General features: G+C 39.8%; 1 protein-coding gene across 2 annotated transcripts in view; it reads left to right on the top strand.

Moving 5' to 3' along the window:
* The first annotated feature begins 4,149 nt into the window (after positions 1–4,149).
* Positions 4,150–26,813, top strand: part of ATF3 (activating transcription factor 3) — a 33,800-nt gene continuing 11,136 nt past the window's right edge. Inside the window, exons 1-2 of one of the 2 annotated variants that reach the window (XM_083379525.1) lie at positions 4,150–4,168; positions 19,186–19,291. In XM_083379525.1, coding sequence (XP_083235651.1) covers positions 19,245–19,291 — 47 coding nt within the window. In that variant the 5' untranslated portion in view covers positions 4,150–4,168; positions 19,186–19,244. Of the gene's footprint in view, positions 4,169–19,185; positions 19,292–22,401; positions 22,634–26,813 lie in introns of those variants that run through there. The other variant, XM_083379526.1, reaches the window with a different exon arrangement.

The following is a 26,813-nucleotide window of genomic DNA, read 5'->3' as shown; positions in this document are numbered from 1 at the left end:
GACTAAGAACCTATACTAGGTCTTATCTCGCTGCGATAAGGGAGGCGAGGTCTAACCACTTCGCCACCCTTGTCGCGTCCGCAGATAATCGCCCGGCCGCCCTGTTTAGGGTGACTCGCTCCCTCCTGAATCAGGAGGTGAGGGAGGATCCCTTGCAAGGTCATGCCGAGGAGTTTAACCAGCATCTGTCGGACAAAATCGCTCGGATTCGGGTCGGTCTGGACTCTGACTGGGCAGAGTCTGTCGAGCAGGACACGGGTGGTCTTGTCGATATCACCTGGGAGGAGTTTGATTCTGTGACTCCGGAGGAAGTGGACAGGATCATGGGGAGGCTGAGCACCACCACATGTTTATTGGACCCGTGCCCTTCCTGGCTGGTCTATGCAGCCCGGGAGAGGACACGCAGCTGGTTCCAGGCAGTTATATCGGCTTCTTTGAGTGAGGGTAGCTTCCCCGCCGTCTTGAAAGAGGCGGTGGTGAGGCCTCTCCTCAAGAAGCCTGCCTTGGACCCAGCTGTATTGAACAACTTTCGTCCTGTCTCCAACCTTCGCTTTCTTGCGAAGGTTGTTGAGAGTGTGGTGGCACATCAGCTCCCTCTGGTCCTGGATGAAGCGGATTATCTAGACCCGTACCAATCGGGTTTCAGGCCCGGGTACAGCACGGAGACGGCATTGGTCGCGCTGGTGAATGATCTCTGGAGGGCCCGGGACAGGGGGCATTCCTCTGTTCTGATCCTATTAGACCTCTCAGCGGCTTTCGATACCATCGACCATGGTATCTTGCTGCGGCGTCTTAGGGGATTGGGAGTGGGAGGCACGGTTTTACAGTGGTTCTCCTCCTATCTCCAGGGACGCTCGCAGTCGGTGTTGGCAGGAGGGCAGAGGTCGACCGCGAGGTCTCTCATTTGTGGAGTTCCTCAGGGGTCGGTCCTCTCGCCTCTCCTGTTCAACATCTATATGAAACCGCTGGGTGAGATCATTCGTGGTTTTGGAGTTGGGTATCATCAGTATGCTGATGATACCCAGCTTTTCATTTCGACCCCAAACCACCCCAGTGATGCCCTCACCGTGATGTCCCGTTGCCTGGAGGCGGTTCGGGTCTGGATGGGGAGGAACAGACTTCAACTCAACCCCGACAAGACCGAGTGGCTTTGCATACCTTCATCCCGGATTTATTTGGACATTCCATCTCTTTCTATGGGGGGCGAATTATTACCCCCCGTAGATAGGGCTCGCAACTTGGGAGTCCTCCTAGATTCACGGCTCACTCTGGAAGACCACATAGGAGCTGTGACTAGGGGGGCTTTCGCCCAGGTTCGCCTGGTGCGCCAGTTGCGGCCCTATCTAAGCCGGGATGATCTATGCACAGTCACTCACGCGCTCGTGACCTCTCGACTAGACTACTGCAACGCTCTCTACATGGGGCTGCCCTTGAGGACCACCCGGAAGCTCCAACTGGCACAGAATGCAGCCGCGAGAGTTGTGTTGGGAGTTTCCCGATACTCTCACGTTACACCTCTGCTCCGTGAGCTGCATTGGTTGCCAGTTGTCTTCCGGGTGAGATTCAAGGTACTAGTCATGGTGTTTAAAGCCCTACATGGCAGGGGTCCGGAGTACCTCAGGGAACACCTGCTGCCGGCGTCAACTTCCCTCCGCCCTGTGCGTTCCCACAGAGAGGGCCTCCTCAGGGTGCCACCGGTCAGAGAATGTAGATTGGTGGCCCCCAGTGGGAGGTCTTTCTCTGTGGGCGCCCCGGAGCTATGGAACCAGTTACCGGTTGAGCTCCGGACGGCGCCTGATCTTCGCTCCTTTCGCCGCGATCTGAAAACATACCTGTTCGAACAAGCCGGCCTGGCCTGAGGGGGGATTGGTGGGGTTTTACTACCATTTTATTGGGGTTTTATTAATGTATTTATTGTTGGGCATGTATTTAATTACTTTTTTAATTTTTGTAGCTTTGTGTTTTATTCTTGCCCTGTACACCGCCCTGAGTCCTTCGGGAGAAGGGCGGTATAGAAATATTAATAAATTAAATTAAATTAAATTAAATTAATAATGCACCAGGAGCATCCTGAGTCCACTAGTACATTCAGATCTAACTGTGTCCCTGTCTGAGGGACTTTGAGCTTGGATTGTATTTTGGCTTCTCTTCTGAAACTGCTCAGGCAAGCTTGTATTTCCACAGACTTGTTAGATTTTGGGTGTATGTTTCATTCCTTGTTATCTGCATGGCCTTGAGTAAATTACTCTTCTAATCTAATTGTATGTAAAACTACTTGCAGCCAGAGGCTGCTGAAGGTGTGTCTTACTTTGTTCTAGGGCTTGCCAGAAACTTGGGAGCATTTGGGGAAAATTTGGAGCAATTAAAGGGCGGTTTGAATTGCCAGCTGACTGCATTGCCTTTGTGCGGTGCCCTGGGTCATCACAGGTAATGGAGTAGGACTAGGAAGACACAGAGTAGGTTCAAAAAGTGTTGAAAAATACTTAGTGAAGGAAGTCCATCAATGTCTACCAATCGTGAAGAATTCAAGGCAAAAAGTTGTTTTCTTAAGATTTATTCTGAATTATCAAGGACATTTAGCTGGTCTGATGGAAAAATAGAAGAGGAGAATGTTTTCATCTCCCTACTTACCTCCTTTGAGCTAAATTTAACATTATTTAATAATAGGTGGCTGATAAGATTGCCCCTTTTCATCTAATGAAATTATTAATTTTGTAAAGTTCCCTTTTCTATGCTGAATTGTCACCTATTTTCTGTCAGTCACACCACCTGACTGACATGAATTATGTAACTCAACTTGCACAATAATGTTATTATGCAAGTGATATCTCTCCCCCAGCCCCGTGTGCAAATTTACACTGCAATGCTGTATATATTGCTTTTATCATTATATATGAATATTTTCATAACTGTGACATTCCCTATCTTCTATTCCTATCAGTGTATATAATTTTTTAAAGAATGCATAGTTTATTTATTCCATTTTTATTCATCATATTTTGAAAGAATTGAGACAAACATGTTTTTCTTCTTTTTCCATCTCATGTTTATCTCAGTACAGTAGTACTATGAGACAGGTCAGATTTAGCTAAGCATCATGACTGTCAAAAATTTGAACTTAGGTTTATTTTTCTAAACCAACATTATTCAGTTTTTCACACACTCTCATACAGCTTACAGGTTGTCTTTGACCACCATTTGAGCCCAAAATTTCTGTTCTTAAGTGAGATAGTTGTTAAGTGATTTTTGCCCCATTTTACAACTTTTCTTGGTACAGTTGTAAAAGTGAATCACTGCAACTGTTAAGTTAGTAACATGGTTGTTAAGTCAATCTGACTCCTCCGTTGACTTTGCTCACTCAAAGGTCGCAAAAGGGACATTGCAACCATCATAAATATGAGTCAGTTGCCAAGCAGCTGAATTTTGATCAAATGACCATGGGGATGCTGCAACGGTTGTAAGTGTGAAAAATGGTCATAAGTAACTTTTTCAATGTCACTGTAACTTCGAAAGATCACTAGACATAAGATTGTAAGTTGAGGACTACCGGTACTTTATAAACAACTCTTTTGAACCAATTTTTTAAATCATTCCATTACAATATAATATTCCACTCTGTATTCCATCATTTTTATTTTTAAAATACAGTCAGATTTTTAAATGCTCTTCGAAAAGAGCCCATTTTTCAAAAAATAAATTAATGGCAGTAAATACTGAAAAACAAACATGACTTAACAATAGAGCAGTAAAGGATCACAGAGAAATATTTATAACTCTAGTGGGTTTCAAGCTACAGATCTTGCCTTTAATAGTCTATCTTTGGAACAAGGGGCACCATTCTGAAATCTAGCCCCTCACTCACTTTAAGGTCGAGATGATGCTGTTGCTTCATATTTAGATCATGGCTAGTGCAGAATTATAGGGTGCCTATTAGTCACCTATTATGTGACTTAGCATTTCCACTCAGTTTAGTAACAACAGTTGGTTCGTTGGGAGCTACAGAGGGCAAAGGAGATTGAGCTTAACAGAAGTCCCAGATAAAGGAGCAGAAGGAGAACACAGCAAGAGTGATAAAAAGTCAGGATAAGAGACATGGAGCTTGTAAAGAGATGGATGATTGCCTCACATTCTGAGTTCAGCTGAATGGCTCACCTTTCCATTCTCTCAGGTAAATATAAATACTTAGGCCTGCAATATTATTTTTGAGGATGCCTGTAAAGAGTAAAGGTAAAGGTAAAGGTTCCCCCGCACATGTATGCTAGTCGTTTCCGACTCTAGGGGCCAGTGCTCATCTCCGTTTCGAAGCCGAAGAGCCAGCGCTTGTCCGAGGACGTCTCCGTGGACATGTGGCCGGCATGACTAGACGCCAAAGGCGCACGGAACGCTGTTACCTTCCCACCGCAGTGGTCCCTATTTTTCTACTTGCATTTTTATGTGCTTTCGAACTGCTAGGTTGGCAGAAGCTGGGATGAGTAACAGGCGCTCACTCTGCTACGTGGCACTCGGGATTCGACCCGCCAAACTGCTAACCTTCTGATCTGTAAAGAGTATCCCCCTTTTTTCGAACTGTACAAACAAATGTAAACCATTATATTTATGTGACAATGTTATTTTCTTTCCTGAAAGTTTAGACCATTCAGAAATTTTGCCCCAGCTATGTTGACAGCAGCAAATTATTTGTAATAATAGTCACCAAAGAAACCTGTGCAGTTGCGCTTTTTTTTGCAAGTGTGGTATTCCTTTGCCTCAGCCTACAAAATGTTTTGCTTAAAATTTTGTTTCTGAGGATAAGTTGAATTAATTTGGAGGCTAGCTAGGAGCTTTATATTGTTTTATGTACATGATAAGGGGTGAGAGGATACTGTTCAATATATGGCTAAGTTACTTAATTATTTACTTGCAACAAAACAGATTTAAAAATATGGATTTTAGCAGGAATGACACCTTTTGGTAATGTTTTATAGAATGTAATTGCTGTTCTTATTTAAACATAAACATGGTTACACTTCTAAACTTTCCTTGTTCAAGAAATATCCCTCTCATAAAATTTGTATCAAATATTGTGTTCATAGGTACAAAGAAAAGTACAGCTCAGATATGAGACCACAATCCTGGAAGATGTTTTATCACTTGGAGCAGGGGTGTCAAACTGCTGGCCTGCGGGCCAGATGCATCACAGCGAAACTGTGCCTACCCCATTGCCAGCAATGGCAAAAAAACCTCACGATATGTCACAACACGTCACGTGATGTTGCGAGTTTGACACCCCTGAATTGGAGTATTTTGTCTCTTCCCCACAACAAACCTTTTGTAAAATCCCACTAAATTTGCTAATGCCATTGAGGCCAGTGAACAAATTATGGGGTAGGTATTAACCATGACCTGGCAGCAAGTATTTGCATTTAGAGAAAAATATGTATTTTGTTCATTTGAGTAAATAATTTCTTAACCATTTCTTTAGCATGGGTAAACTGTGCTACATACATTGGCTCACATGTTAATCAATATCGCTGGCCCTAATGTTTTCATGCACAAAGAAGTAAAAGAACAAGTTACTTACATCAGCATACTTGTTAAAAAGTATAAAATACGTATTACTTGTAGAAATAAATAGCGATCCAATAAACCTAAAGCTTGCAAAGAACACTTGAGTAGCCTGCAAAGCTCCTTAGCATGACAACATTAAGATTGTACAAGATAAACTGGCTCAAAATAAGGTCTATGTAGTAGTCCATCTTACTCAAAGTACAGAGTACTTCAAATAAAAAGGTGCTTTGCTTATCAAACAGGTCACTTTTAAATGAATATATTTCCTTGTGAGAAAAGGGGAAGTTTCTTTAGAGACAGGAATTTCTTTATCCATTGTGCATGCCATGAATTGCATTATAACTTGTAATAACTTACTCCAGTTAAGACATGTATGGAATATATACAATAACTAAACAATAAAACATCCTCAGAAAAAAACCCCACAGTGACAGTAATCACACCCCAATCCTGCTATCATAAAATATAACAATCATGTAACAATATACAATCTAGCTTCAAAACATAACACTAAGACAACATTCATATATATGAAAATTAAGGAAGTAGGAAAAAAAAGTTGGATACAGTACGTATGCAGGTAGATATCTTTAGCCATTTTTTAAAAATTGGCTTTAAAACTCTTGCTGCTTTCTCATTTTTGAGCAATAATGAAGAGAGCCTTGCTGTAGTGATTGGTAGGGCTATAGATATTTCCTTATAGCCCATTGTTGTTTGTTACAAAACAGTTTTACAAGTTATAAACCTAGAAAAAGAGAGGAAATAGCATACTTGGCCCTCCACAAGAAAAGTACTTAAACTTGAATGCATTGTGTAAAATTTCTAATCCAGAAGTCCATTGTGCCAAGTAAGGATTTATTCTGAGTCAACTTACAAAGGAGAGCATGGTATATGTGACAATTATTGCTGATATCTAGATAAATAGTTGACTATTATCCAGACCAAGGTTAGAGACATCCTCAGTGATTTCAGTTGATTTAAACATACTTAATCCCCTCCTTCTTACTCCGTCCTTGTGCTTAGATTGCTTTAAAAAAAAGTATTTATATAGTTCTAATTTGTTTGCTAGAAATAGCTAGCTGCCTGCTGGCTTGCCTGTGAAATAATAAACCAATGAGCCTGAATTGCATTAAAATCAACTTTCCTTCTAACTCAGGCTTGTAATTTAACGACTCTCACTATCCAGTAATTCTGTTGCTTACCTCTGATTGGCCCCATCCTTCTGTGGTGCAGAAGTATACACTGCATTCAGAAACTGACCTAGAACTGAAGTCTGATACACAACAGCTTTCTGTTTCTCAGTGACTCATTTGACATTAACATAATTATGCTATAGCAGTCAAAGTGATTTTCAAACTATGAGTAATGCAAAAATGAGAGAATGTGTATATAGGAGAGTGGGCATATCAGCTGGCTGAAGTAATCACCAGCTGCTGATAGCAGCTGAGGAATGGAAGTCCTGATGTAAAACTATCCATGTCTGAAACTTATATAAAGAACTGAAACTTAGAGTGCAGGCAGTCCCTAGGAATCAGGGGACATCCAAGGCCATTTTATTTTCTCCTAATGATAATGACAACTTGTGAGTCGAGAATTCATTTGTTTACTGCTGTTTTTGTGCTTTCTTTTTCCAAGATCTCAGAGTTAGTTACCATTTCCAATTCTAACTAAACTGAATTGTAGATTTTCTAAAACTTCAAATTTTCCTGGAAATAATAAAATGAAATAAAAAAAAACTTCAGTTACTCGGCACTGCTGAAACAGCCATTTTTCCTTAGAGCTTGTAAAATAAAACTCACTTTGCTCTACCCGATTCCTTAAAATTCCTCCTGATTTTATGTCAAGCATAATATGTACTATACTAATAAAGTTAAAGAAAACACAGTTTCTATAATAGTTCTTTGTTACAACTCTTAATCTTTACAATATGGCCTGAACCTGCATCCTAGTATTTTATCAATATCTATTCTAATATGATAGTCTACAAATAAAACTGACAACGTCACAATAATTAAATTGTATCTTTTGGACCACATTTGAAGAAATGGTATGCTCTTATCTATAATTTCAGATAATATCTTATTTAAAATTTGTGGAAGTTATTCTGAAAAAAGAAACTGCTGTTTTTCAGTTCGTTTCTACTATCTTTATTATGGCTGTTAACATATTAGATCTTAATTTGGCATTTTGCACTAACAGAATTTTCATTTAGGAAAATTGTCAAAAAAGAATTCTTTTTAAATTTAAAATCTTACATTAACTTTTATACTTTTATGATCAGTGTGATTTTAATTCTACATTAAAAAATTTTCACTCTTCAGTTATAATCATCATATTCATTTTTATGATGATGTTTCATTGACATAGCATTTGATTTTTGTTTTGCTTCTCTGTTCCATTAGGTTTTCATTATATTTTAATTTAGTATAAGTTGGATCCTTGTTATCAGTTCCCAACTTTAGACTGATTTTTTTAACATTTTTTTTCTTTTCTTCAAAAATAATTCCACCAAAAAGATCTCCAGGGCAATTAAATTTTAAGTTAAAAAACATTTTCCACCAAATATATCGATTAAAGTAAGGGTTTCAGAGAATTTAAAAGCTTGCTATATTTTAATGATATTTTAATAGACTTAATAAATAATTCTTCATGACTTGGATATTTTTGCTAACAAAGAAAAATTATCTGGCTTTTGATTTGTTTCAAAATGTAACATTTCATATTCTCCTGTAATTTTTAGTGAATCTATGGATACCTGCCAACTGAAGGTGGCACAATATCTCTTCATATAAAATTGGTTCAGGTTCAGGTATGTGTGTCATGCTATAATAATTTGGCTAGATTTTAAGGTCCATAACCCTTTTTATTTTCATTGCTTTGGAATGGATAAACCTGTATCTTTAGAAATTGATAGCTGTAATTTATATATAAATAACTGAGCTCTTTTTAATAAGAAGCTCTTGATTCATTTCTCACAAATGTCACAAGACTTGGATAGTATAAATTGCATAGAACTAATGTTCACATTTGACTAAAGTCTTTTCTTTTTTTCTTTTTTTTACATTTTTTTATCAAACCTACCAGTTTCTACGTAGAGTAGATATATTAAAACAGTGGACCAAATATTGTAGTGCGTACAATTTGATTCTTTTTAGTTTTATCTTCATGCTGAAGCTAAAGAAAAAAAGTGTGCCATCATTTTTCAAATATGTAACAATATTTGATCACCATTCTACTTATTATTATAGGATAAATTTAAATATGCATACAACATGCTTAACGTGGAAAATGTTTGAATACAACTTATCCTTTCTCTTATTTACCCTTAGCTGTTTAAAGTTGGAGTAAACCATAAGATAAAAACTATATGAATGTAATTAAATCAAGCAGAATATAAGGATTGAAAAGAACTCTAAATAACAAGTGATATGCCAGATAAACAATTGATCATAGTATCAGCATAACAGTAGCTGTGAAATATATGTATAACAGTAGACAGTAAATATTATGATGATCAACTTTTTTTTAAAAGAATGTGATTAATGTAGCAATGCCAAATGTTTCTGGGAAGGAATATAATCTATTAACTGAGAAGGTATTTATTTCCAACTACTGTAAACTTGGATAGGATTATATTGCTAAAGTGACTTGTTGAAATGAATGATGAATGAATGAAAAAGTCAAAAGGACTGGGTATAGCAAGATGAAATTCTAAACTGTTTTTTTTGTTAATAAACCCGTAATACCATTTTAGTATGCTTCAGATATGCCATTGATATCTTCCTTCATCTGGCAATTCTGGAAGCATAGTTCTAGCAAATATGGAGGATTCCAGTTTGAGGAACTGCAGGCTTACTGCAGTTTAAATCCCTTCCATTTCAAAAGCAAGCTGGATTGTTATTTGACTCTAGAGTCTAGGCTAAACATATTAAAGGAGCGGGGGGGGGGGGGGGAAGAGAATTTCTTTTCAACATTCACATGTAATTTTTTAAATGAGATTATTTCCATAAAATTCTTGATGTAATGGAAATGTTCTCAGTTTAACATATCCACAATATATTACTTTCATTTTTAGAAGAAAAATAGGAAGACCCTTAATTTCATTCTCCAAACATGGTGTTTAAATTATATATCTGTCAGGGAATTTAACTAAGTTCTTAAATCATTTTCAGTTCTTTTGTCCTTGAAATGCAAGAAATACTTTGAGCCAATCAGCGCTTGTATCTTTTCTCAACGCAGACAAATTTTTATTTACCTATTTTTTGTGGTTTTGAACCAGTATTAATTTTCAGAAGTGGTTTGCCATTGCCTTTTTCTGAGGGCTGAGGGAGAGTGTTTGGAGAGTGTTTACCCAGCTGGCTTTATGCCTAAGATAGGACTGGTATCTATCCTGGTATCTTAACCACTATACCAAACTGACTCAAAAAAAAGAAAAGAAAAAAAGAAAAAAAGTAAGAAAAGCCTGACTCATAGAGGAATGGAAATTATTCTGTCTCACTACAATTACCTTACCCCTTCCACACAAAAAGAAATAGCATTTAATGTTAGATGCCCACGTCCATTGTAATATACATATGCCTAAGCATTTTGTTTGAAAAATCAAATAAGAAATTACAATAGTTGGAAGCTATCTAAAGAAATGTAAACAAAAGTCATGAAAGCCTCCATAGTTTCCTACTTATCTTCCCACCATCCTCTATTGCATTTCAAATCTATGAAAACAAATGACCAGCAATTTTGCAACTAGGTGTTTTCCACAATTGCCATGGCTGAGATTACATGTTGCTTCAGCAATTGGGACTCTTCTTTCTTTTTTGCCTGTCAGTGAGTTTTGGTTGCTTATTTTGGCTCTCTCAATGAAAACAAGGATATTTTTAAATGCATATACAAAATTTATGGAACAGAGTTATTGATTAATATTCATGTAACTGAATTGCTGATTAATACGTTTGCAGAGATTTGCCTGTGTAAATTTGTTCCAAGAGTTGTGGGTCTGTCAGCATACAAGTTTTATAAATTATTATTATTATTGTTATTGTTTTGTTGTTGTTGTTGTTGTTGTTATTATTATTATTATTATTATTATTATTATTATTATTATTATTATTATTAGTTTGAGCATGAGTGTCCCAAAGGTGCTTTTTCAAGAGGCAACTGGACTTTCTTCTTTTTCTTTGAAGTCATTTCGCTTCTCATCCAGGAAGCTTCTTCAGCTCTGACTAGATGGTGGGAAATGGAAGGATTTATATACTTTGCAGACAGCTGGTCAATTGCATTCTTAGAGAGTGGTTGAAGCCATTTGGAAGTTTACCTGTGTCTTCAGGGTCACCTGCGTAGTGCAAATGTGTGCAGACCCTTCTTGGTTGCAGGATGTTTTCTGCCCTGTGTCCCTTCACTGTTGAAGACAGGCACAGGCTGTTGGGGATATCCAGTCAGAGCTGAAGACGTTTCTTGGATGAGAAGCAAACCGTCTTCAAAGAAAAACAAGAAAGTCCAGTTGCCTCCTGAAAAAACACTTTTGGGACAACCCTGACCTGGATGACTGAGAATCTCCATAAGCATTTTGAGTATGAGATTTTATCAGTAGTGGTGAGCAAATAAGGAATAAGAGCCACACTTGCATTGAGGGGAAAGGGCAGATATATTCCAAACAATCCGTACAAAGAAGTGACAAATTCTAGGAATGGCAGACTAAATTTGGTGTAGCATAGGGGATTTGCAACTGTTGCTAATGGGAAAATAGGATACTCACAGGTCTGTAGAGCTGCTGCAATTCTAGGAAAATACCAGCTTTCAATAATTTCAAATAACAGCTCTGAAGATACGCCATAGTATGAAACCAATGAGTCCTGAATCAAATTTCAAAGTGATGCAAAACATCAGTGAGATACTGCAACAAAAAGGATGGATCCATTCTTGTTCATTCCACCCTCTCAGTTACTAATTGTAGGGGAGGACTGCCTTGACTTTCTGTTCCGTATTGTTCTTTAAACTCTGCAACAGATAATCTAGTGAGATATTCACTGTTGAGTGGTGGGGGGTGGGGAATCTCACAATTAAAATATGACAAGAGGCAAAGAAAAGAGGTGGATTGGGTTTACCTGATTTGAATTTGTATTTGGCAACTTAGTAGTTGGTTTAAATGATAGGGTGTTGTCATTGAGAAATAGAAGGCTTTTGGAGTTAGAATACTATGACCTGAGTGCTGGACGGCATGGATATTGGTGGCATGATAAATTCAAAATCAAAGTGGATTTTAAAAACTGTTGTTAGAGAAGAATATGGAATGGATACAAACTCAAGTTGTGCCCCAAAACAACTTTGTGGATCTTGGCACAAGAAGCTTTTTATAGATGAGAAACAGGCAAACACAAATGGTTAATTTACCAAGAGGCACTAGAATTTTAAGGCGAGTGTAAAATAAAATCAAGAGAAGAACTTGTGGCAGTTCTTCTGATATATTATCAACAATTCTCTTATTTATAATTAAATAATAAATTTAATTTAAAATAGACTAAGGACTATGTGGTTGTGAACATTGTAAGACTAAGTTTGAAAAAGAATTGTGTACAAATGATGAATATGTAATTGCTAAAACGTATAAACTTTTATTGAAATTCAAAACAGGAATAAGTGAAAGAATATATGACAGTAGGCTACAATGTTTGGTTATAATATACAGATTGAACAATGGGAAAATATGTGGAAAGGATTGAAATTCACACAACATTATAGACACAAAAGAAATTGTTTATGAAATGAAGTAACATTAGTATGTACCACCAGATACATTATATTCAGATTTATATTGGGAAAGTGAATAACAAGAAGGGACATTTTATGATGTGTGGTGAACATATAAAAAGATGCGATACAAATCATGGAATTGTATTTTTGTACACAATAACTGAAGCAAGATTATTGTATGCATGAAGATAGAAAGTTTCGGCATTACTGTACCCACAATGGAGGAATGGTTGGTGAAGTAGACGGAACTTGCTGAGATGATTAAATGAACCTCCTTGATCAAAGAAAAGACAATTAGCTACATTTATTGCCAACTGGACACTCTTTATAGACTTTGTGTGAAACAGAATTTTTTTTTATGATCTATGGTTTTGATGATTAGACAGGATAGATTATAGAAAGAACAGAGTTCAGTTGTAACCGTATAGAAAAAAGTATAATTGTACTATATAACTGCTGTAAAGAAGACTGGAAGCCATTTTGTGTCATTTTTCTTTTACTCCCTGTGCTGCTTTTGTTATTTCTTGTTCTTACTTTATATCAGTTGGTATTATTTTTTATATTCTTTTTAAAAATATTTAATAAAAATTATTAAAAATGTTCACTGCCCTAAAATAGGAGGCTGACTGGTGTTGGTATATGGGCTCTAGTTCTTTACAGTATTAAGAATAAGATAGAAAGGATGCTTTTGATGTAATTTTCTGTCATGGTGTAATTATTTTGCTTCAGATTCTGTTTTGATGCTCCTTTGTTTTCCTAGTATTTTCCTCCTTTTTTCTCTCTCCTTAAAAAACTCCAACAAATCTGCTAAAATGAGAAAGAACAATATCTGTTTGAAGCATAGCAGCCATCCAACACTTACCATTTCATAAATAAAAACCTATCAATCTTTATTACATACCCCAAATTGTGTAATATCAAACTGTATTACCATAGCAGTTCAAAGACCCCTTTCCCCTATATGTAAACCCTTATATGTAAATCTCTCTGTGCTGAACCTTACACAGGAAATTGTATACTAAAATTTCCTTTTTTCCACGAAAGTTTAAATCTGTGCCATCCAATTCTTATTTCTATGAAAACTTATTTAGGAATGTGCATTTGGGTAATCATTTTTGAAAATTAATTCTGCAAAAGAGACAAGAAAAAAATTCTCCTTAGTTTTGTTTTTTTCCTGACAACACAATCTTATGCCTGTCTAAAATGGATTTATTTCTTGGCAAATGGATATAGGATTACAAGCCTAATATTCTTAATATATTCATCTTATATAATAAAAGTTCTGAGGACTGCACTAAAAGGTTTTACTATTTGCTGATAACCTCACTACAATACTGAAATCCTCACATTCTATTACAATAAGCATACTAATTGGAATATTTATTTATTTATTTATTTATTTATTATTTGGATTTATATACCGCCCATTTCCCGAAGGACTCAGGGCGGTTTACAGGGCAATTAAAACAATACAATATACAAAGTTAAAATAGAATTAAATTAAATAGCCCCGAAAATTAAAAACTAAAAACCCAAACCCACAGTCCAGGCCGGCAAGCTTGAATAGCCAGGTTTTTAGGTCCCGGCGAAACGAGCGAAGGTCGGGGGCCATCCAGAGTTCCACAGGCAGCTGATTCCAAAGGGCAGGCGCACCCACCGAGAATGCCCTCCCCCTGGGGGCCACCAGCTGGCACTCCCTGACCGGCGGCACCCTGACGAGGCCCTCCCTGTGGGAGCGCCAGGACGATGGGAAGTTGATGCTGGCAGCAGGTACTCCCAAAGATAATCCGGACCCATGCCATTAAGGGCTCTATAGGTCATCACCAACACCTTGAATCTCACCCGGAGGGCAACCAGTAGCCAATGCAGCTCGCGGAGAAGAGGTGTTACATGGGAGTATCAGGAAACCCCCATCACAACTCGCACGGCCGCATTCTGCACCAGTTGAAGCCTCCGAGTGGTCTTCAAGGGCAGCCCCATGTAGAGAACATTGCAGTAGTCTATCCGGGAGGTCACGAGTGCATGAGTGACTGTATGTAGGGTGTCTCGGTCCAGGTAGGGCTGCAACTGGCACACCAGGCGAACCTGGGCAAAAGCCCCCCTGGCCACGGCTCCTATATGATCTTCCAAACTGAGCCATGAGTCCAGGAGGATGCCCAAATTGCGGGCCCTATCTACGGGGAGTAACACCTCACCCCCCATAATTAACAATGGAATAGGCTGGTTAGTCCGAGATGCCGGTATGCACAGCCACTCAGTCTTGGCGAGATTAAGTCGAAGCCTGTTTCTCCCCATCCAGACCCGGACCGCCTCCAGGCAACGGGACATCACGTCGAGGGCATCACTGGGTTGGTTCGGGGTGGATAGAAAAAGCTGAGTATAATCAGCATACTGATGATACCCCATCCTGAAACCACGAATGATCTCACCCAGCGGCTTCATATAGATGTTGAACAAGAGGGGAGAGAGGACCGACCCCTGAGGAACTCCACAAATGAGAGACCTTGGGGCCGACCTCTGCCCTCCTGCTAACACCGACTGTGAACGGCCCAGGAGGTAGGAGAATCACTGTAAAACAGTGCCCCCCACTCCCAACCCTCTGAGACGCCACAACAAGATACCATGGTCGATGGTATCGAAAGCCGCTGAGAGGTCTAATAGGACTAGGACAGAGGAACAACCCGTCCCGAGCCCACCAGAGATCATTCACCAGCGCGACCAATGCCGTCTCCGTGCTGTACCCGGTCCTGAAACCTGATTGGTACGGGTCCAGGTAATCAGTTTCCTCCAGGAACAAAGGGAGCTGACGTGCCACCATGCTCTCAACAAACTTTGCTACAAAGCGAAGGTTGGAGACAGGACGATAGTTGTTCAAAACAGCTGGATCCAGGATAGGCTTCTTGAGGAGGGGCCTCACCACCGCCTCTTTCAAGCCTGCAGGGAAGCTACCCTCCCTCAAAGAAGCAGTTATTACCGCATGGATCCAGCCTCGTGTCCCCTCCCGAGCTGCATGCACAAGCCAGGAGGGGCACGGGTCCAACAAACACGTGGTGGAACTCAGCCTCCCCATGATCCTGTCCACCTCCTCCGGAGTCACAGGATCAAATTCATCCCAGATAATATTTCCAAGATCGCTCGTCTCCCCCGTCCGACTCTGCCCAGTCGGAGTCCAAACCGGTCCGGATCTGAGCGATTTTATCCGTCAGATGCTGGCTAAACTCCTTGGCCTGCCCCTGCAAGGGCTCCTCCCTCACCTCCTGATTAAGGAGGGAGCGAGTGACCCTAAACAGGGCGGCTGGGCAATTATCCGTGGAAGCGATGAGGACAGCGAAGTAGTTAGACGTAGTAGTTAGAAGTAGTAGTTAGAATATGATCAAAATCTACTAGATAATAGGTTTCTTGAAACTTTTGAGACTAGAAATAGCCTATTTAATTTGTTGCTTTCTCTTGAAACTCAGAAAATCTCTTCCCCTAATTCAAATATAAATAATATGCTATATATATATATATAGCATAATAGGTCAATGCATTCCATCTCGTTTTATATTATTTGTATCTTGGTTAACTCCATGTTCATTTTGATTAAACTAGCTGTCTTCCTAGCAAAAAGATGCACAGGATTTGCTTCTGTTAATTCACAGCATGACCATAGGAGAAAGAAATTTTGCAACTTTGTCCAAATATTTCAGTAAGTAAGCAAGTAAATAAATAAAAGCAATTACACTTAAATCTCAGTGACTTAGACATCTATTATTTCAGGATTAGTTAAATTTCTTCTAAGTAATGAATATCAGTACTCTTTTACATAAGGAAATGTGATGCTTGTCATAGCTAGCACATTATCTACTATTCTGAAACTGCATATGAATGTTGATATCACTTGTATTGTGCAGAATCTTGATTCAGCTAGGTAAACACACTTGAGCCACATTACAGGTAGTCCTTGGGTTATGACAGCAATTGGAACTGGAATTTCCATTACTAAGTGAAGTGGTTAAAAAGCATGACGTTGTGTGACTATATCACTTAGGGATGGCAAACCTTCAGTTCAAGTTGCCATCATAAACCCAGGACCATGTGGTTACTAGTGGGTGTTCAGCTGCCACAGGGGTGCCATGGGCAAGTGCGGTGAGTGTGTGGATGCCATGGGGGTGCTGTGGGCAGGTGCTCTAGAGTGTGGATAGGTGCATACATATGGCAGTTGTGGGGAGCTGTTATGGAGCATGTGTAGGTGAAAAAGCAGTAAGAGTCAAAGTGACTTCAGATTTCCTACTGGCTTCCCCACTGTCTTTGCTTGTGGAAGCAGGGAATGTTGGAAATTGCAATCATGTGGTTGTGGAGACTCTGTGATGGCTGCAACTTTATAGATGGCCATAAGTCAGTTGTTCAGTGCCATCTGAGTGGTCAATGGAAATGAGTGAGAATTAAGAAGGCATTCATGGTGGGCTGGACTTAGATCTCATGTGGGCACGCAGGGACATATCACTGATGATGCCTTTGACCCTTCCCTCAGGCTCAGCCTGGTCATCTCCTATACAGTCTTCAGATACCTCTGCATATGTCTATTTAAACTAGCATTCAATCTCTCTTCCGGCTGGCAGAGTACCACCATGGCCTGAAGAAGAGTTTTGTTTCATAATCTAAAGCTAGAATCTTTTACTGTGAAACACCAGGGTTTAGTGTTTGGATATCCTGCCCTGACATTTTTTATTGTTATATTATTTTACTTTTAAGAGATTTCAAAATGGTTTTCAAACAGTAAAAATGATCTATAAAAGCAGTAATTAATACACAATGATAATACTAAACCAGTTTAGGAAATGAATCCAAATATTATTTCATTATTATGAATCCAAATATTATATTGGAAGGGGTATATGATACCATTTCCCACATAATCACATTTCAAAACAGTTTACAATACAGTGATTAAAATATAAATATGCAAAAAAACAAAGTAGGATCTCCTCTGATGAGCTTAGTCATTAACTTTGTCTGTACTAGTGAAGTTAACCCATTTAACTGTTCTATCCAAGACAGCACAGCCCTATTTAGAATATAAATTCTCCAGCTCCCATGCCTTAGAACCACACATCCACAAGATTCATCTATTTTCAATTTTAAACAGTCTGCACTAGAGGTTAGAGTCCATTGGCTCTAGGGTTGGTGTAAGAATTTTGTAGCTATGAATTAATCCCTAAACATGTTTTTTTTTGTCCTCCCTTCGTTCCCTTTTCCTTTTGTGTTTTTGTATTTTGTGTTTTGTTAAGTACAGCTAGTAATTTCTAATATTTAAGAATTCTTAAGAATTTAAGAAGCTATTTCTTCATACTTTGCTCCAGGAACAAATACAACACAACAGTATATCATGTTATTATTGTCTTACATTCTGATATGCATCTCTGAAGTTGTATATTTTCATATTTGGCTTGTTTTCCCTCAAAGTGATTGTTCTTTTTCTTACTATACAGCTGGAAGACAACTTTCTATAAATTTTTTTGGGTGGGGGGCAAGAGTCTGTTTTTCTAAATCCATCCAAACCCAGAGCAATTGATCATCCTATGGATAGTCAAAGTCTACCATAAGATCAGCACCAAGAGTTGTATAAGTCTGGATGCATGAATATATTGTTTATTGAAAGATATCATAAGATGATTCGGCTAACCAACCTGAAAGATTTAAGTTGATCTGGGATACAGAGATTGACTTTCTCAGTAGTGGCCACCTTCCTCTGGAACAGATTGCTCTCCAAAATTGGGTGTGCCTTTACCCTGTTTTGGAAAATGAGAAAAATAGTCCTCTACTAGGTAGCAGCTACGGGGTTTACAATATTTATAATTTTAAATATTTTGATTATTTATTGGGTTTATGGTTGAATTTTATAATTTTATGAATGCTTGTTCATATCTTGTAAACTGCCTAGAATCTGAATAGGAAGCATATACATTTTGATAAATAAAATACATAAATAATCAAACGTGCTTCTTGAATAATTTCCTTTGAAGAAAATTAGTAATGAGTTTCTGCTCTTTGGAAATTCTAGAGTGTTGTGGAAGTGGTAGTAGATTCCTCAATATTGTTTGTTGTGGGGAACCTGCAACCATGGTTCAGTGGTCCAATTGTATTTTGTTTTCAGAAGGTCCCATGTTCAATTACTTCAATATCCCAGGAAAGGCTGGGAAAAAATTTTTCTGAAAACTTGGAGAGCTTTTATCAAGCAAAACACTATAAAATGTGGAAATCATTTATTTATTATTTATTCTGTAACAGTTCATAGAAAGAGTGGATGCTTTGGAAGACAAGATTATGCTTTATGAATTTACGTACTTTATGTACCAAATACACTCAACCAAAATTAAGCTTAATTAAATGTTAAATAATGCTTTATAAAGTTTAGCATTGCTGTCTGAGGCAGCAGATTCATTTACAGGATAATTCAGTGAAAATTAGTAGGATTCATTTGTAAATAAATCTAGCTTAGGATCAGGTTTAGGTGGATGAAATGGAATAAGTTAAATACATATCAAGAGTTATAAACAGAGAAAAAGTTATGCCTTTTATTAACCAACTAGCATAAGTTTGCAGACCATCTAATTCTTGGAGAACCCTTAATGATACAGAATGGAAATTTATTATAAAGACATATAATTAGATATGCAACTTAAAATAGTTATCTTTCTTTCCATTTTTGACAAATAAGGCGTCATACAGCAATACTAAATATAGTAAATGAGAGGCATTATTAACTATTACATATATTTCTGGGATCAATATAACAATTCAGTATACCACATTATTTTTAGGCCACATTTTCCTTAAGTGAAAGAATTCTTAATGTGTTCAAATTTAAATAAATAAACCAGACAAAACATATGTACCTCTTTTTATTAGAATAAGAAAAATACAGTCATGGAACAAAAGCTGACTCCAGCAGAAAATAAACAGAAACCATGGTGTTTCTCCAACTGTTATCACTACATGTAACCTTCAATTCAAGGTAATAATCTATTTGAATTATGTATCACAATAATTATATCTATTGTCTATTTTATTCTTTTTAATGGAAAATACAAAACTACTTTAAGTGTCATTTGTAAAACTGGCCAAATATTTCAAAATTAGCCCATTCACAAGACCTGCATGTTTACAGTAACTCGGCTCGGTGAACATACAAGATAGCTGTCACTGTATTGTCAGTTTGCCCTCAGCTACATTCTGTGGATACACTGGTTTTTGTTATTGTTGGTGAGTTTTTTTTAACTAACTTTTTTGTTAGCCATCAAGAGTCAGTTTTAAAAAGGGCAGCCATATATATTAACTAACAAACTAAATATTGTACACCAGTTCCAATCCTATCATGATTTTTCACATTTTTGCCTATAAACACACGTTACCAAAGAGCAAGAAGCATGGCAGCCATTTTAAATACAAGGTACAGACAAAGCAATGTTGATTTTATATTCCTGTGTCAAAGGCACAGAATGCCAAAGGTGATAGAGAGGCCTTCCCTATCAATTGATAATGTCTTCTACACTTACAAATGTTATAAATAAGTGATTAGTGTGAAAATGACCTCAGTGAAAACTCAGCTTTTGGATGTAATTCTAGAGGGACTTAAGAGAGGTCCTCATAGGAATTAAACACAAAATTTGATGCAATCTACAGAACCTCTCACTGAAACCAATGAGTCAAAACCAACTTACATTTCTTTCATTTGAAAGGGTCTCCTCTACGTATGATTAATATTTGGAGCCAGCCCTCATGCCTTTAGAGACCTTCAGCTGAGGCCTCTCCGAATTTATCCTCTTGGAAAGGTGCATGGCAAGTCCGAGGCTTCATTTAACTCAGTGGAAGACTAGCTAATGGTATCCACTTTGTAAATAAAATATGGGGTCCTGGGAAAATGCTCTTCTCATTTTTGAAGCGGAGCTACCCAGAAATTCAAGTTGCTGGTGATGACCTAGAAAGCCCTACATGGCTTGGGTCCGGGATATCTGAGGGAACACCTGCTGCCGGCATCAAGTTCCCTTGTCCAGTGCGCTCCCACAGGGAGGGTCTTCTCAGGGTGCCCCCGGTAAGAGATTGCTGGCGGACGACACCCAGGGATAGGGCCTTCTCAGTGGGGGCGCCTGCCATTTGGAACCAGCTGCCAGTGGAGCTGAGGACTGCCCCCGACCTCCGTTCATTCCGCCGGGACCTGAAGACCTGGCTCTTCGAGCTCTCTGGCCCAGGCTGAGGATTAATTTATTTTAATTGGGGTTTTACTTATACAGGGATAAATTTAATCTTTTTTAAACTTGTTTTTTTTTAACTTTTGTATTTTTGGTTTTTAATTACCCTGTAAACCACCCTGAGTCCTCCGGGAAAGGGCGGTATATAAATGTAATAAAATAAATAAATAAATAAATAAATAACTGCATTCAAGTGAGGGCAGCCAACTAACAAGGAAAGAGGAGACAGGAAACCCCAAAAATTGTCCAGCACTTTTTGCCAGAGTTCCCACGAGGTACGTTTCAACCTGCACGCGGCCTTTCCTCCACTCCCACGGAAATACGCCAGCGCATCGCTTCCAGCTAATTTACATTCTCGTTTATTCTCGTGGTGGTGTAAGAAAATGGGGAGGAAAAGAATCGGAGTTGTCTTCCTCGTCGCTCTCCCAACCTCCAGTAGTTGGGTGGAAACTTCTTTGAAAGTGTATGAGTGTGGGAGGGGGTGGGTGTCATGTCCACGTGGTATTCAAAACGGGTCGCTCGGATATTCTCAGACGAGAATTTTGTTTTCAGAATTAGTCGGGGCTGGACTAAGACAGGGATAGATATTCATCCAAATGGAGATACTGGCTTTTCTTTTAAGTGTGCGAGGTTTTTGTGGCAATGCGAGGCTGAGAGTCCCGTACGTTGAAAGGATCCGGCAGCAGTCTTCTCTTTTTCCAGGGCTCAAAGGCAGGTTTAATCGGGGGTGTGTGTGTTTTTTTTTTTTGGTGGTTGTTGTTGTTCATAATAAAAGCAGGCAAGACTGAGAGACTGCATTAAAAAGGAGGTACATGGGGAAGAGCATTTTTATATGGTAGGAAAGTCAAACGGGAAAAATCAATGGAAAGAATTTGGTGGTGGGGACGGACAATCGAATCTGGATAAAAAAGAGAGATGCGGGAACTTTAAAATTGCATTATTTTAACCATTTGGCCGATCGTAGCTTTCGAGTGGTTATTATACCGCGCGCTCCTTTCCGCTCCGATTTCAATTTCCGATCTCTGCTGCTTCCCACAAGCCCTTTTCTTAGGGCAGAGATGGGGATGCGTGTGTGAGAGAGACACGTGAGAGTTATGCCTGAAAAGCGTGGCTTTGAATGACTCAAGGTGTACGATTTGATTACACAACCCAACAGGAAAGCCGGCAATCAGAAGAACGTAGATGCCTTGTTAATTGGATAAGGGGGTAGAGATTGACCAGCCAACTCTCGCGCGCAAATACCCAGCCTGGCGCCGGAGACCTCAAGAGGAAGAAGCCGACGGTCACCCCCAATCTCTTTTTAAGGAGCAAAACGGCAAAAGCATCCTCTCCGGGATTTCCTTTCGGTCGCCTAATTCAGCGTTTCCCAACCTTAGGAACTTGAAGATGCGTGGACTTCAACTCCCAGAATTCCCCAGCCAGCTACGCTGGCTGGGGAATTCTGGGAGTTGAAGTCCACGCATCTTCAAGTTCCTAAGGTTGGGAAACGCTGGCCTAATTGAGGAAAACCGCGACGACCCCGGCCCCTCCCGGCGGTCAACGCCGCCCGCCTCCCCAAATCCTCCGCCGTCCCGCTTGGCGGAGAGATGCCGGCGAGCCGAGCGACCCCCTCGGCCGCGAAGGGTGTTCTCTCCTGGCCGGCGGCTCCTTAGGCGGCAGAGCGGAGCCTCCCCTCTCCCGGGGAGCGGGGAAGGCCTTGCGTCACTCGGAGGCCCCGCCCCCCGCGGCCCTGGCCCCGCCCCTCCCGTCCCGCTCTCCCGCTAAGGAGTCTTGGCATGACGTCACCTTCGCCTGGCGGCCAGGGTAAATAAGAGCGCTGCCCGCTGGCTATATAAAGGGGGTGATGCAACCGCGCGGGGAGCCAGAGGTTCGAGGAGGCGCTCAGAGCCAGGGGAGTCGCGGCGGCGCTCGCTGCCAGCCGGGATCGTGGAACGGCGGCGGCGGCGGCGGCGGCGGCACCACCTCTTCTGCTTTGCCTGGAGTCCCGACCACACGCGTTTCCCACTCTCACGATTGCGAGTTCGCCCTCCCTTGTGTTTGCCGTTTCACTTTCGGCCTGGTTCTTCGCTGCGGAGGAGGAAGGCGCGGAGAAGACCTGGAGTAAGCAGGTAGGGAGCGAGCGAGATACCTGGGGAAGAGCGGGGAAAAAAAAAGTTCATCGCTCTTTATCCAGCTATTGTGATTGGATGCGTAAAAAAAAAGGGGGGAAAGATGCTGAGAAACTCGCGTCCTTCCATCTCTTTTTGTTCTGGTGATGCGGCGGGTTATTTGGGGTGCTTTAGAGCAGCGTTTCCCAACCTTTAGGAACTTGAAGATGCGTGGACTTCAACTCCCAGAATTCCCCAGCCAGCTATGCTGGCTGGGGAATTCTGGGAGTTGAAGCCCACGCATCTTCAAGTTCCTAAAGGTTGGGAAACGCCGCTTTAGAGAGGACGAAGACGGGAGAAAAGTTCCGATCAAAGCAATTCAAGAGATTTCGCTCTTTTTTTTTTTTTTTGGAAAACGGATGAACTGAAGTCCAAACAAAAACAAAAAATAAATATCAGGCAATTTCTCTTTCCCTTTGAAATCAGACCAACTGAAAGTAAAAGTTCATTCATCCGAGTGAAACTTGGAGCGCTCTTTAACAGGCACGCCTAAGAGAGAAAAACTCCCGTTTCGTTTCCTCGTTCTGGTGCTTTGCTAGTTGCTGTTTTTACAGTTCTGTCGGTCGCAGGGGGGGGTTTCTTCCGGGGGTCGGGTTGGGGGGTGTAGGATGAGAAAGAAACCACCTTTCTCCTTACCGCGCGCTCCAGAAGCTACAGGTCCAGTTTGACGTGCCGAGATTATCTGTGTAAAAAGAACGCGTAGAAAAAAAAATATTATTGAGGCTAGTTGTTTAAGACCATTCCCCAACTTGTCATTCCCAACACGTTTTCCGATAGTCTCTCTCTAGAGTAGACCAAATAATAATCAGGTGACTGTATCATTCGCTCAGTTACGGGAAGCTGCGGGAAGCGGGACGGCAAAATTCAACTTTGTTAGCTGGTGATACCTTCGGTCATCGGTAGGTGGCGAGCTGAGCGGAGGCGAGCACCGCCTCTGCTCTGAGCAGGATGCTCCGGTTTGAACTGTCAGTTTTGTTTTCCTACACGAGAGACTATAATGCGGGGGAAGGTGCTTTTTAGGTGTGTGAAATTGCCTGCCTACTTCTTTCCTGGAAACTTGCGACCTGCCATCCAAAGGCAAAGGCGAAATTCATAGTCCATAATAAAATATTCCTATGTTTTATATTTAAATTTATGTAAACGATATTTATATTTTAAATATTCTGATAAAAAAGAAAGTTAACTTTTTCACATCAGAAATTAATCTGGTTTCTTCATTTTTTGATCTCCTTTTCCATTATCGATTAATTGTTCAATTCATTCAGGATATTTGTTGCTTCTTACAAAGCTCTCAAAAGGTACTGGTAATGGTGTTTAAGGCCCTCAAGGTACTGGTAATGGTGTTTAAGGCCCTACATGGCATGGGTCCGGAGTACCTTAGGGAGCACCTGCTGCCGGCATCAACTTCTCTCCGCCCTGTGCGCTCCCACAGAGAGGGCCTCCTCAGGGTGCCACCGATCAGAGAATGTCGATTGGTGGCCCCCAGGGGGAAGTCCTTCTCTGTGGGCGCCCCGGAGCTATGGAATCGACTGCCGGTTGAGCTCCAGATGGCGCCCGACCTTCGCTCCTTCCGTCGTGATCTGAAGACACTCTTATTTGAACAAGCCGGCCTGGCCTGATGGGGGATGGGTTGGGTTTTTATGGTCATTTTTAATATCTGTATTTACTGTTTTTAGTCGGGCATATGTTTAATTTTCTTTTAACTTTTGTATTTTTGTATTTTTTATATATCTGCTCTATTCACCGCCCTGAGTCCTTCAGGAGAAGGGCGGTATATAAATAAAATTATTATTATTATTATTATTATTATTATTATTATTATTATTATTATTATTATTATTATTATTATTATTATTATTATTATTATTATAAGAGCTACTGTTCTCATCATTCCAGGTTTTTAAGCAGCTCAGTTTGGAATTATAACACTGTAAAGCAGAGGTCCCCAACCTTTTGGGCACCAGGGACCAGTTACATGGAGAGAGATTTTTCCGTGGATCAGAGGGGGCGTGGTTTTGGGTGCTGCCTGCATCCTGGGGGTGGGGCTTTTGCTTGTTTGTGCAGACCAGTTGCTGACATGCTGTGGCCTGGTACTGGTCCACGGACTGGGGGTTGGGGACCCCTGCTGTAAAGTATAGGTAGTCCTCAACGTATGACCACAATTGAGCCCAACATTTCTGACACTTGACAACTGACTCACGTTTAGGACGGTTGCAGTATCCCCAGGTCATGCGATCCCCTTTTGCCACCTTCTGATCAGCAAAGTCAATGGGGAAGCCAGATTAACTTAACATCGGGGTTGCTCCCTTAACAACTGTTGAATTTTGATCACATGAGCACAGGGATGCTGTAACGGTCTTCAGTGTGGAAAAACGGTCATAAGTCACTTTTTTCAGTTGTGTTGTAACTTCAAATGGTCACCAAATGAACTGTTGTAAGTCTAGGACAGGGGTCTGCAACCTTGACAAGTTTAAGACTTGTGGACTTCAGCTCCCAGAATTCCTCAGCCAGCTATGCTTAAAGTTGACAAGCTATGCTGGCTGAGGAATTCTGGGAGTTGAAGTCCACAAGTCTTAAAGTTGTCAAGGTTGCAGACCCCTGGTCTAGGACTACCTGTAATTCAGCCTAGTATATTTACTTCAGAGCAGGCTTTCTGACAGCAGCTATAGGTTGATTTCAGGATTTCAGTGTAGAGATGATGTCCAGGACGTTTGAGAGTTAGATTTTTGTGTCTTCCACACCTATGTTGAGGGGGTGAGGCATTAATAGATCTGATATTGGACATATTGACCAGATATTAAGAATGATAAAGTCCAAGATAAGCAAGGGACCTAAAGTTTGAAAAGATGACACAGATGAATATTAACAGCAGATTGCTTGCTTTTACTGAAGTGATCTTGTAAAAGGATAGAAGGAAAATATCTACATTTTATTTATATGAAGATGAGTCATTAGTAAATCTAGGATTTATTCCAACCTAAGCTTGGAAGTAAGTCTGACTGAATTAAATGGGATTTACTCCTATAGTTAAGTCTGTGTAGCATGGCTGCCCAGAAAGCCAGTGTGGTGAGCTTTCTTGGAACCAAGCCCATGAACTTCATAAGAAGCTTCATAATTAACAAGAAAGTATTTATAACAGTATAATCTTACAGCAAAATCTGTATTATTTATTCAGAAGTAAGAACCAATGTGTTCATTGTCAATGAGTTGACAGCACCTAGGTTTTTCTTCTGTCTTTTCAAAGTATGTATATGCATATACATGTAAATAAATATCTAAGTAAAATAATAAATGAAATATCAGGACACATTTATTCAAAATTCGAATTCAGTTCAATAGGGATTATTCCTAAGTAAATAGAATTTCTGACAAATTTATTGAAAAAAATATTATTTTCTTCTTTATTGAAGAAAATGCTATACTTTTGTCCAACTTTCCAACTTAGGCAGGCCTAAATAAGGGCACTAGTGAAAAGTCATCACAGTGACCAGTTTCTGGTATCTTATCAACTGCATTTCATCATCTCAAGAAGTGATAATTTAACTGGTAAAGACCAGTTAAATGTGACCAGATTGCACTGTAAATGTTTTAAAAGGTCAAAATCAGGGTGATTATGAACTTTGATTACTCTTATAACTGTGAAAGTTTAACTTTTGTTTCACAGGTCTTACTGTATCAGGAAAGAGAAGGAAGATATTCAGGGGAAAAGCCAAAGAGAATTTTTTAATTAAGAACAACAATTAGGTTTTGATAAAAACTGGGCATAAAGAATCAGGTCAGGTGGCTATCTTAAAGGTCTGAATGCCAGCCAAGCTAGCTAAAAGTGATCCAGTTTCTGAAGCTTCTGAGAATGCAAAAGAATAAACAGTTTTGTCGGTTATATTAAAAATGAGATTTAAATTGTATTAATTAATATCGATATTCTATTTAATATTAAAATGGAACAGAAATGGGACCTGATAGAAATAACTACTGTAGCAGTGTTTCTCTATCTTAGCAACTTTAAGCAACGTGAGCCTCAACTCCCAGAATTCCCCAGCGTCATGCACACTGCTTAAAGTTTCCAAAGTTAACAAACATTACATTGTAGTGTGGATTGTCGATTTTCCAACTACCAGCCACACCTTTTAAAAAATATTCC

Source organism: Vipera ursinii (assembly GCF_947247035.1).
Source record: "Vipera ursinii genome assembly, chromosome: 1".
NCBI lineage: Eukaryota > Metazoa > Chordata > Lepidosauria > Squamata > Viperidae > Vipera > Vipera ursinii.
The sequence above is the reverse complement of the archived record's forward strand: the minus strand, read 5'-3'. Positions and strand labels throughout refer to the sequence as shown.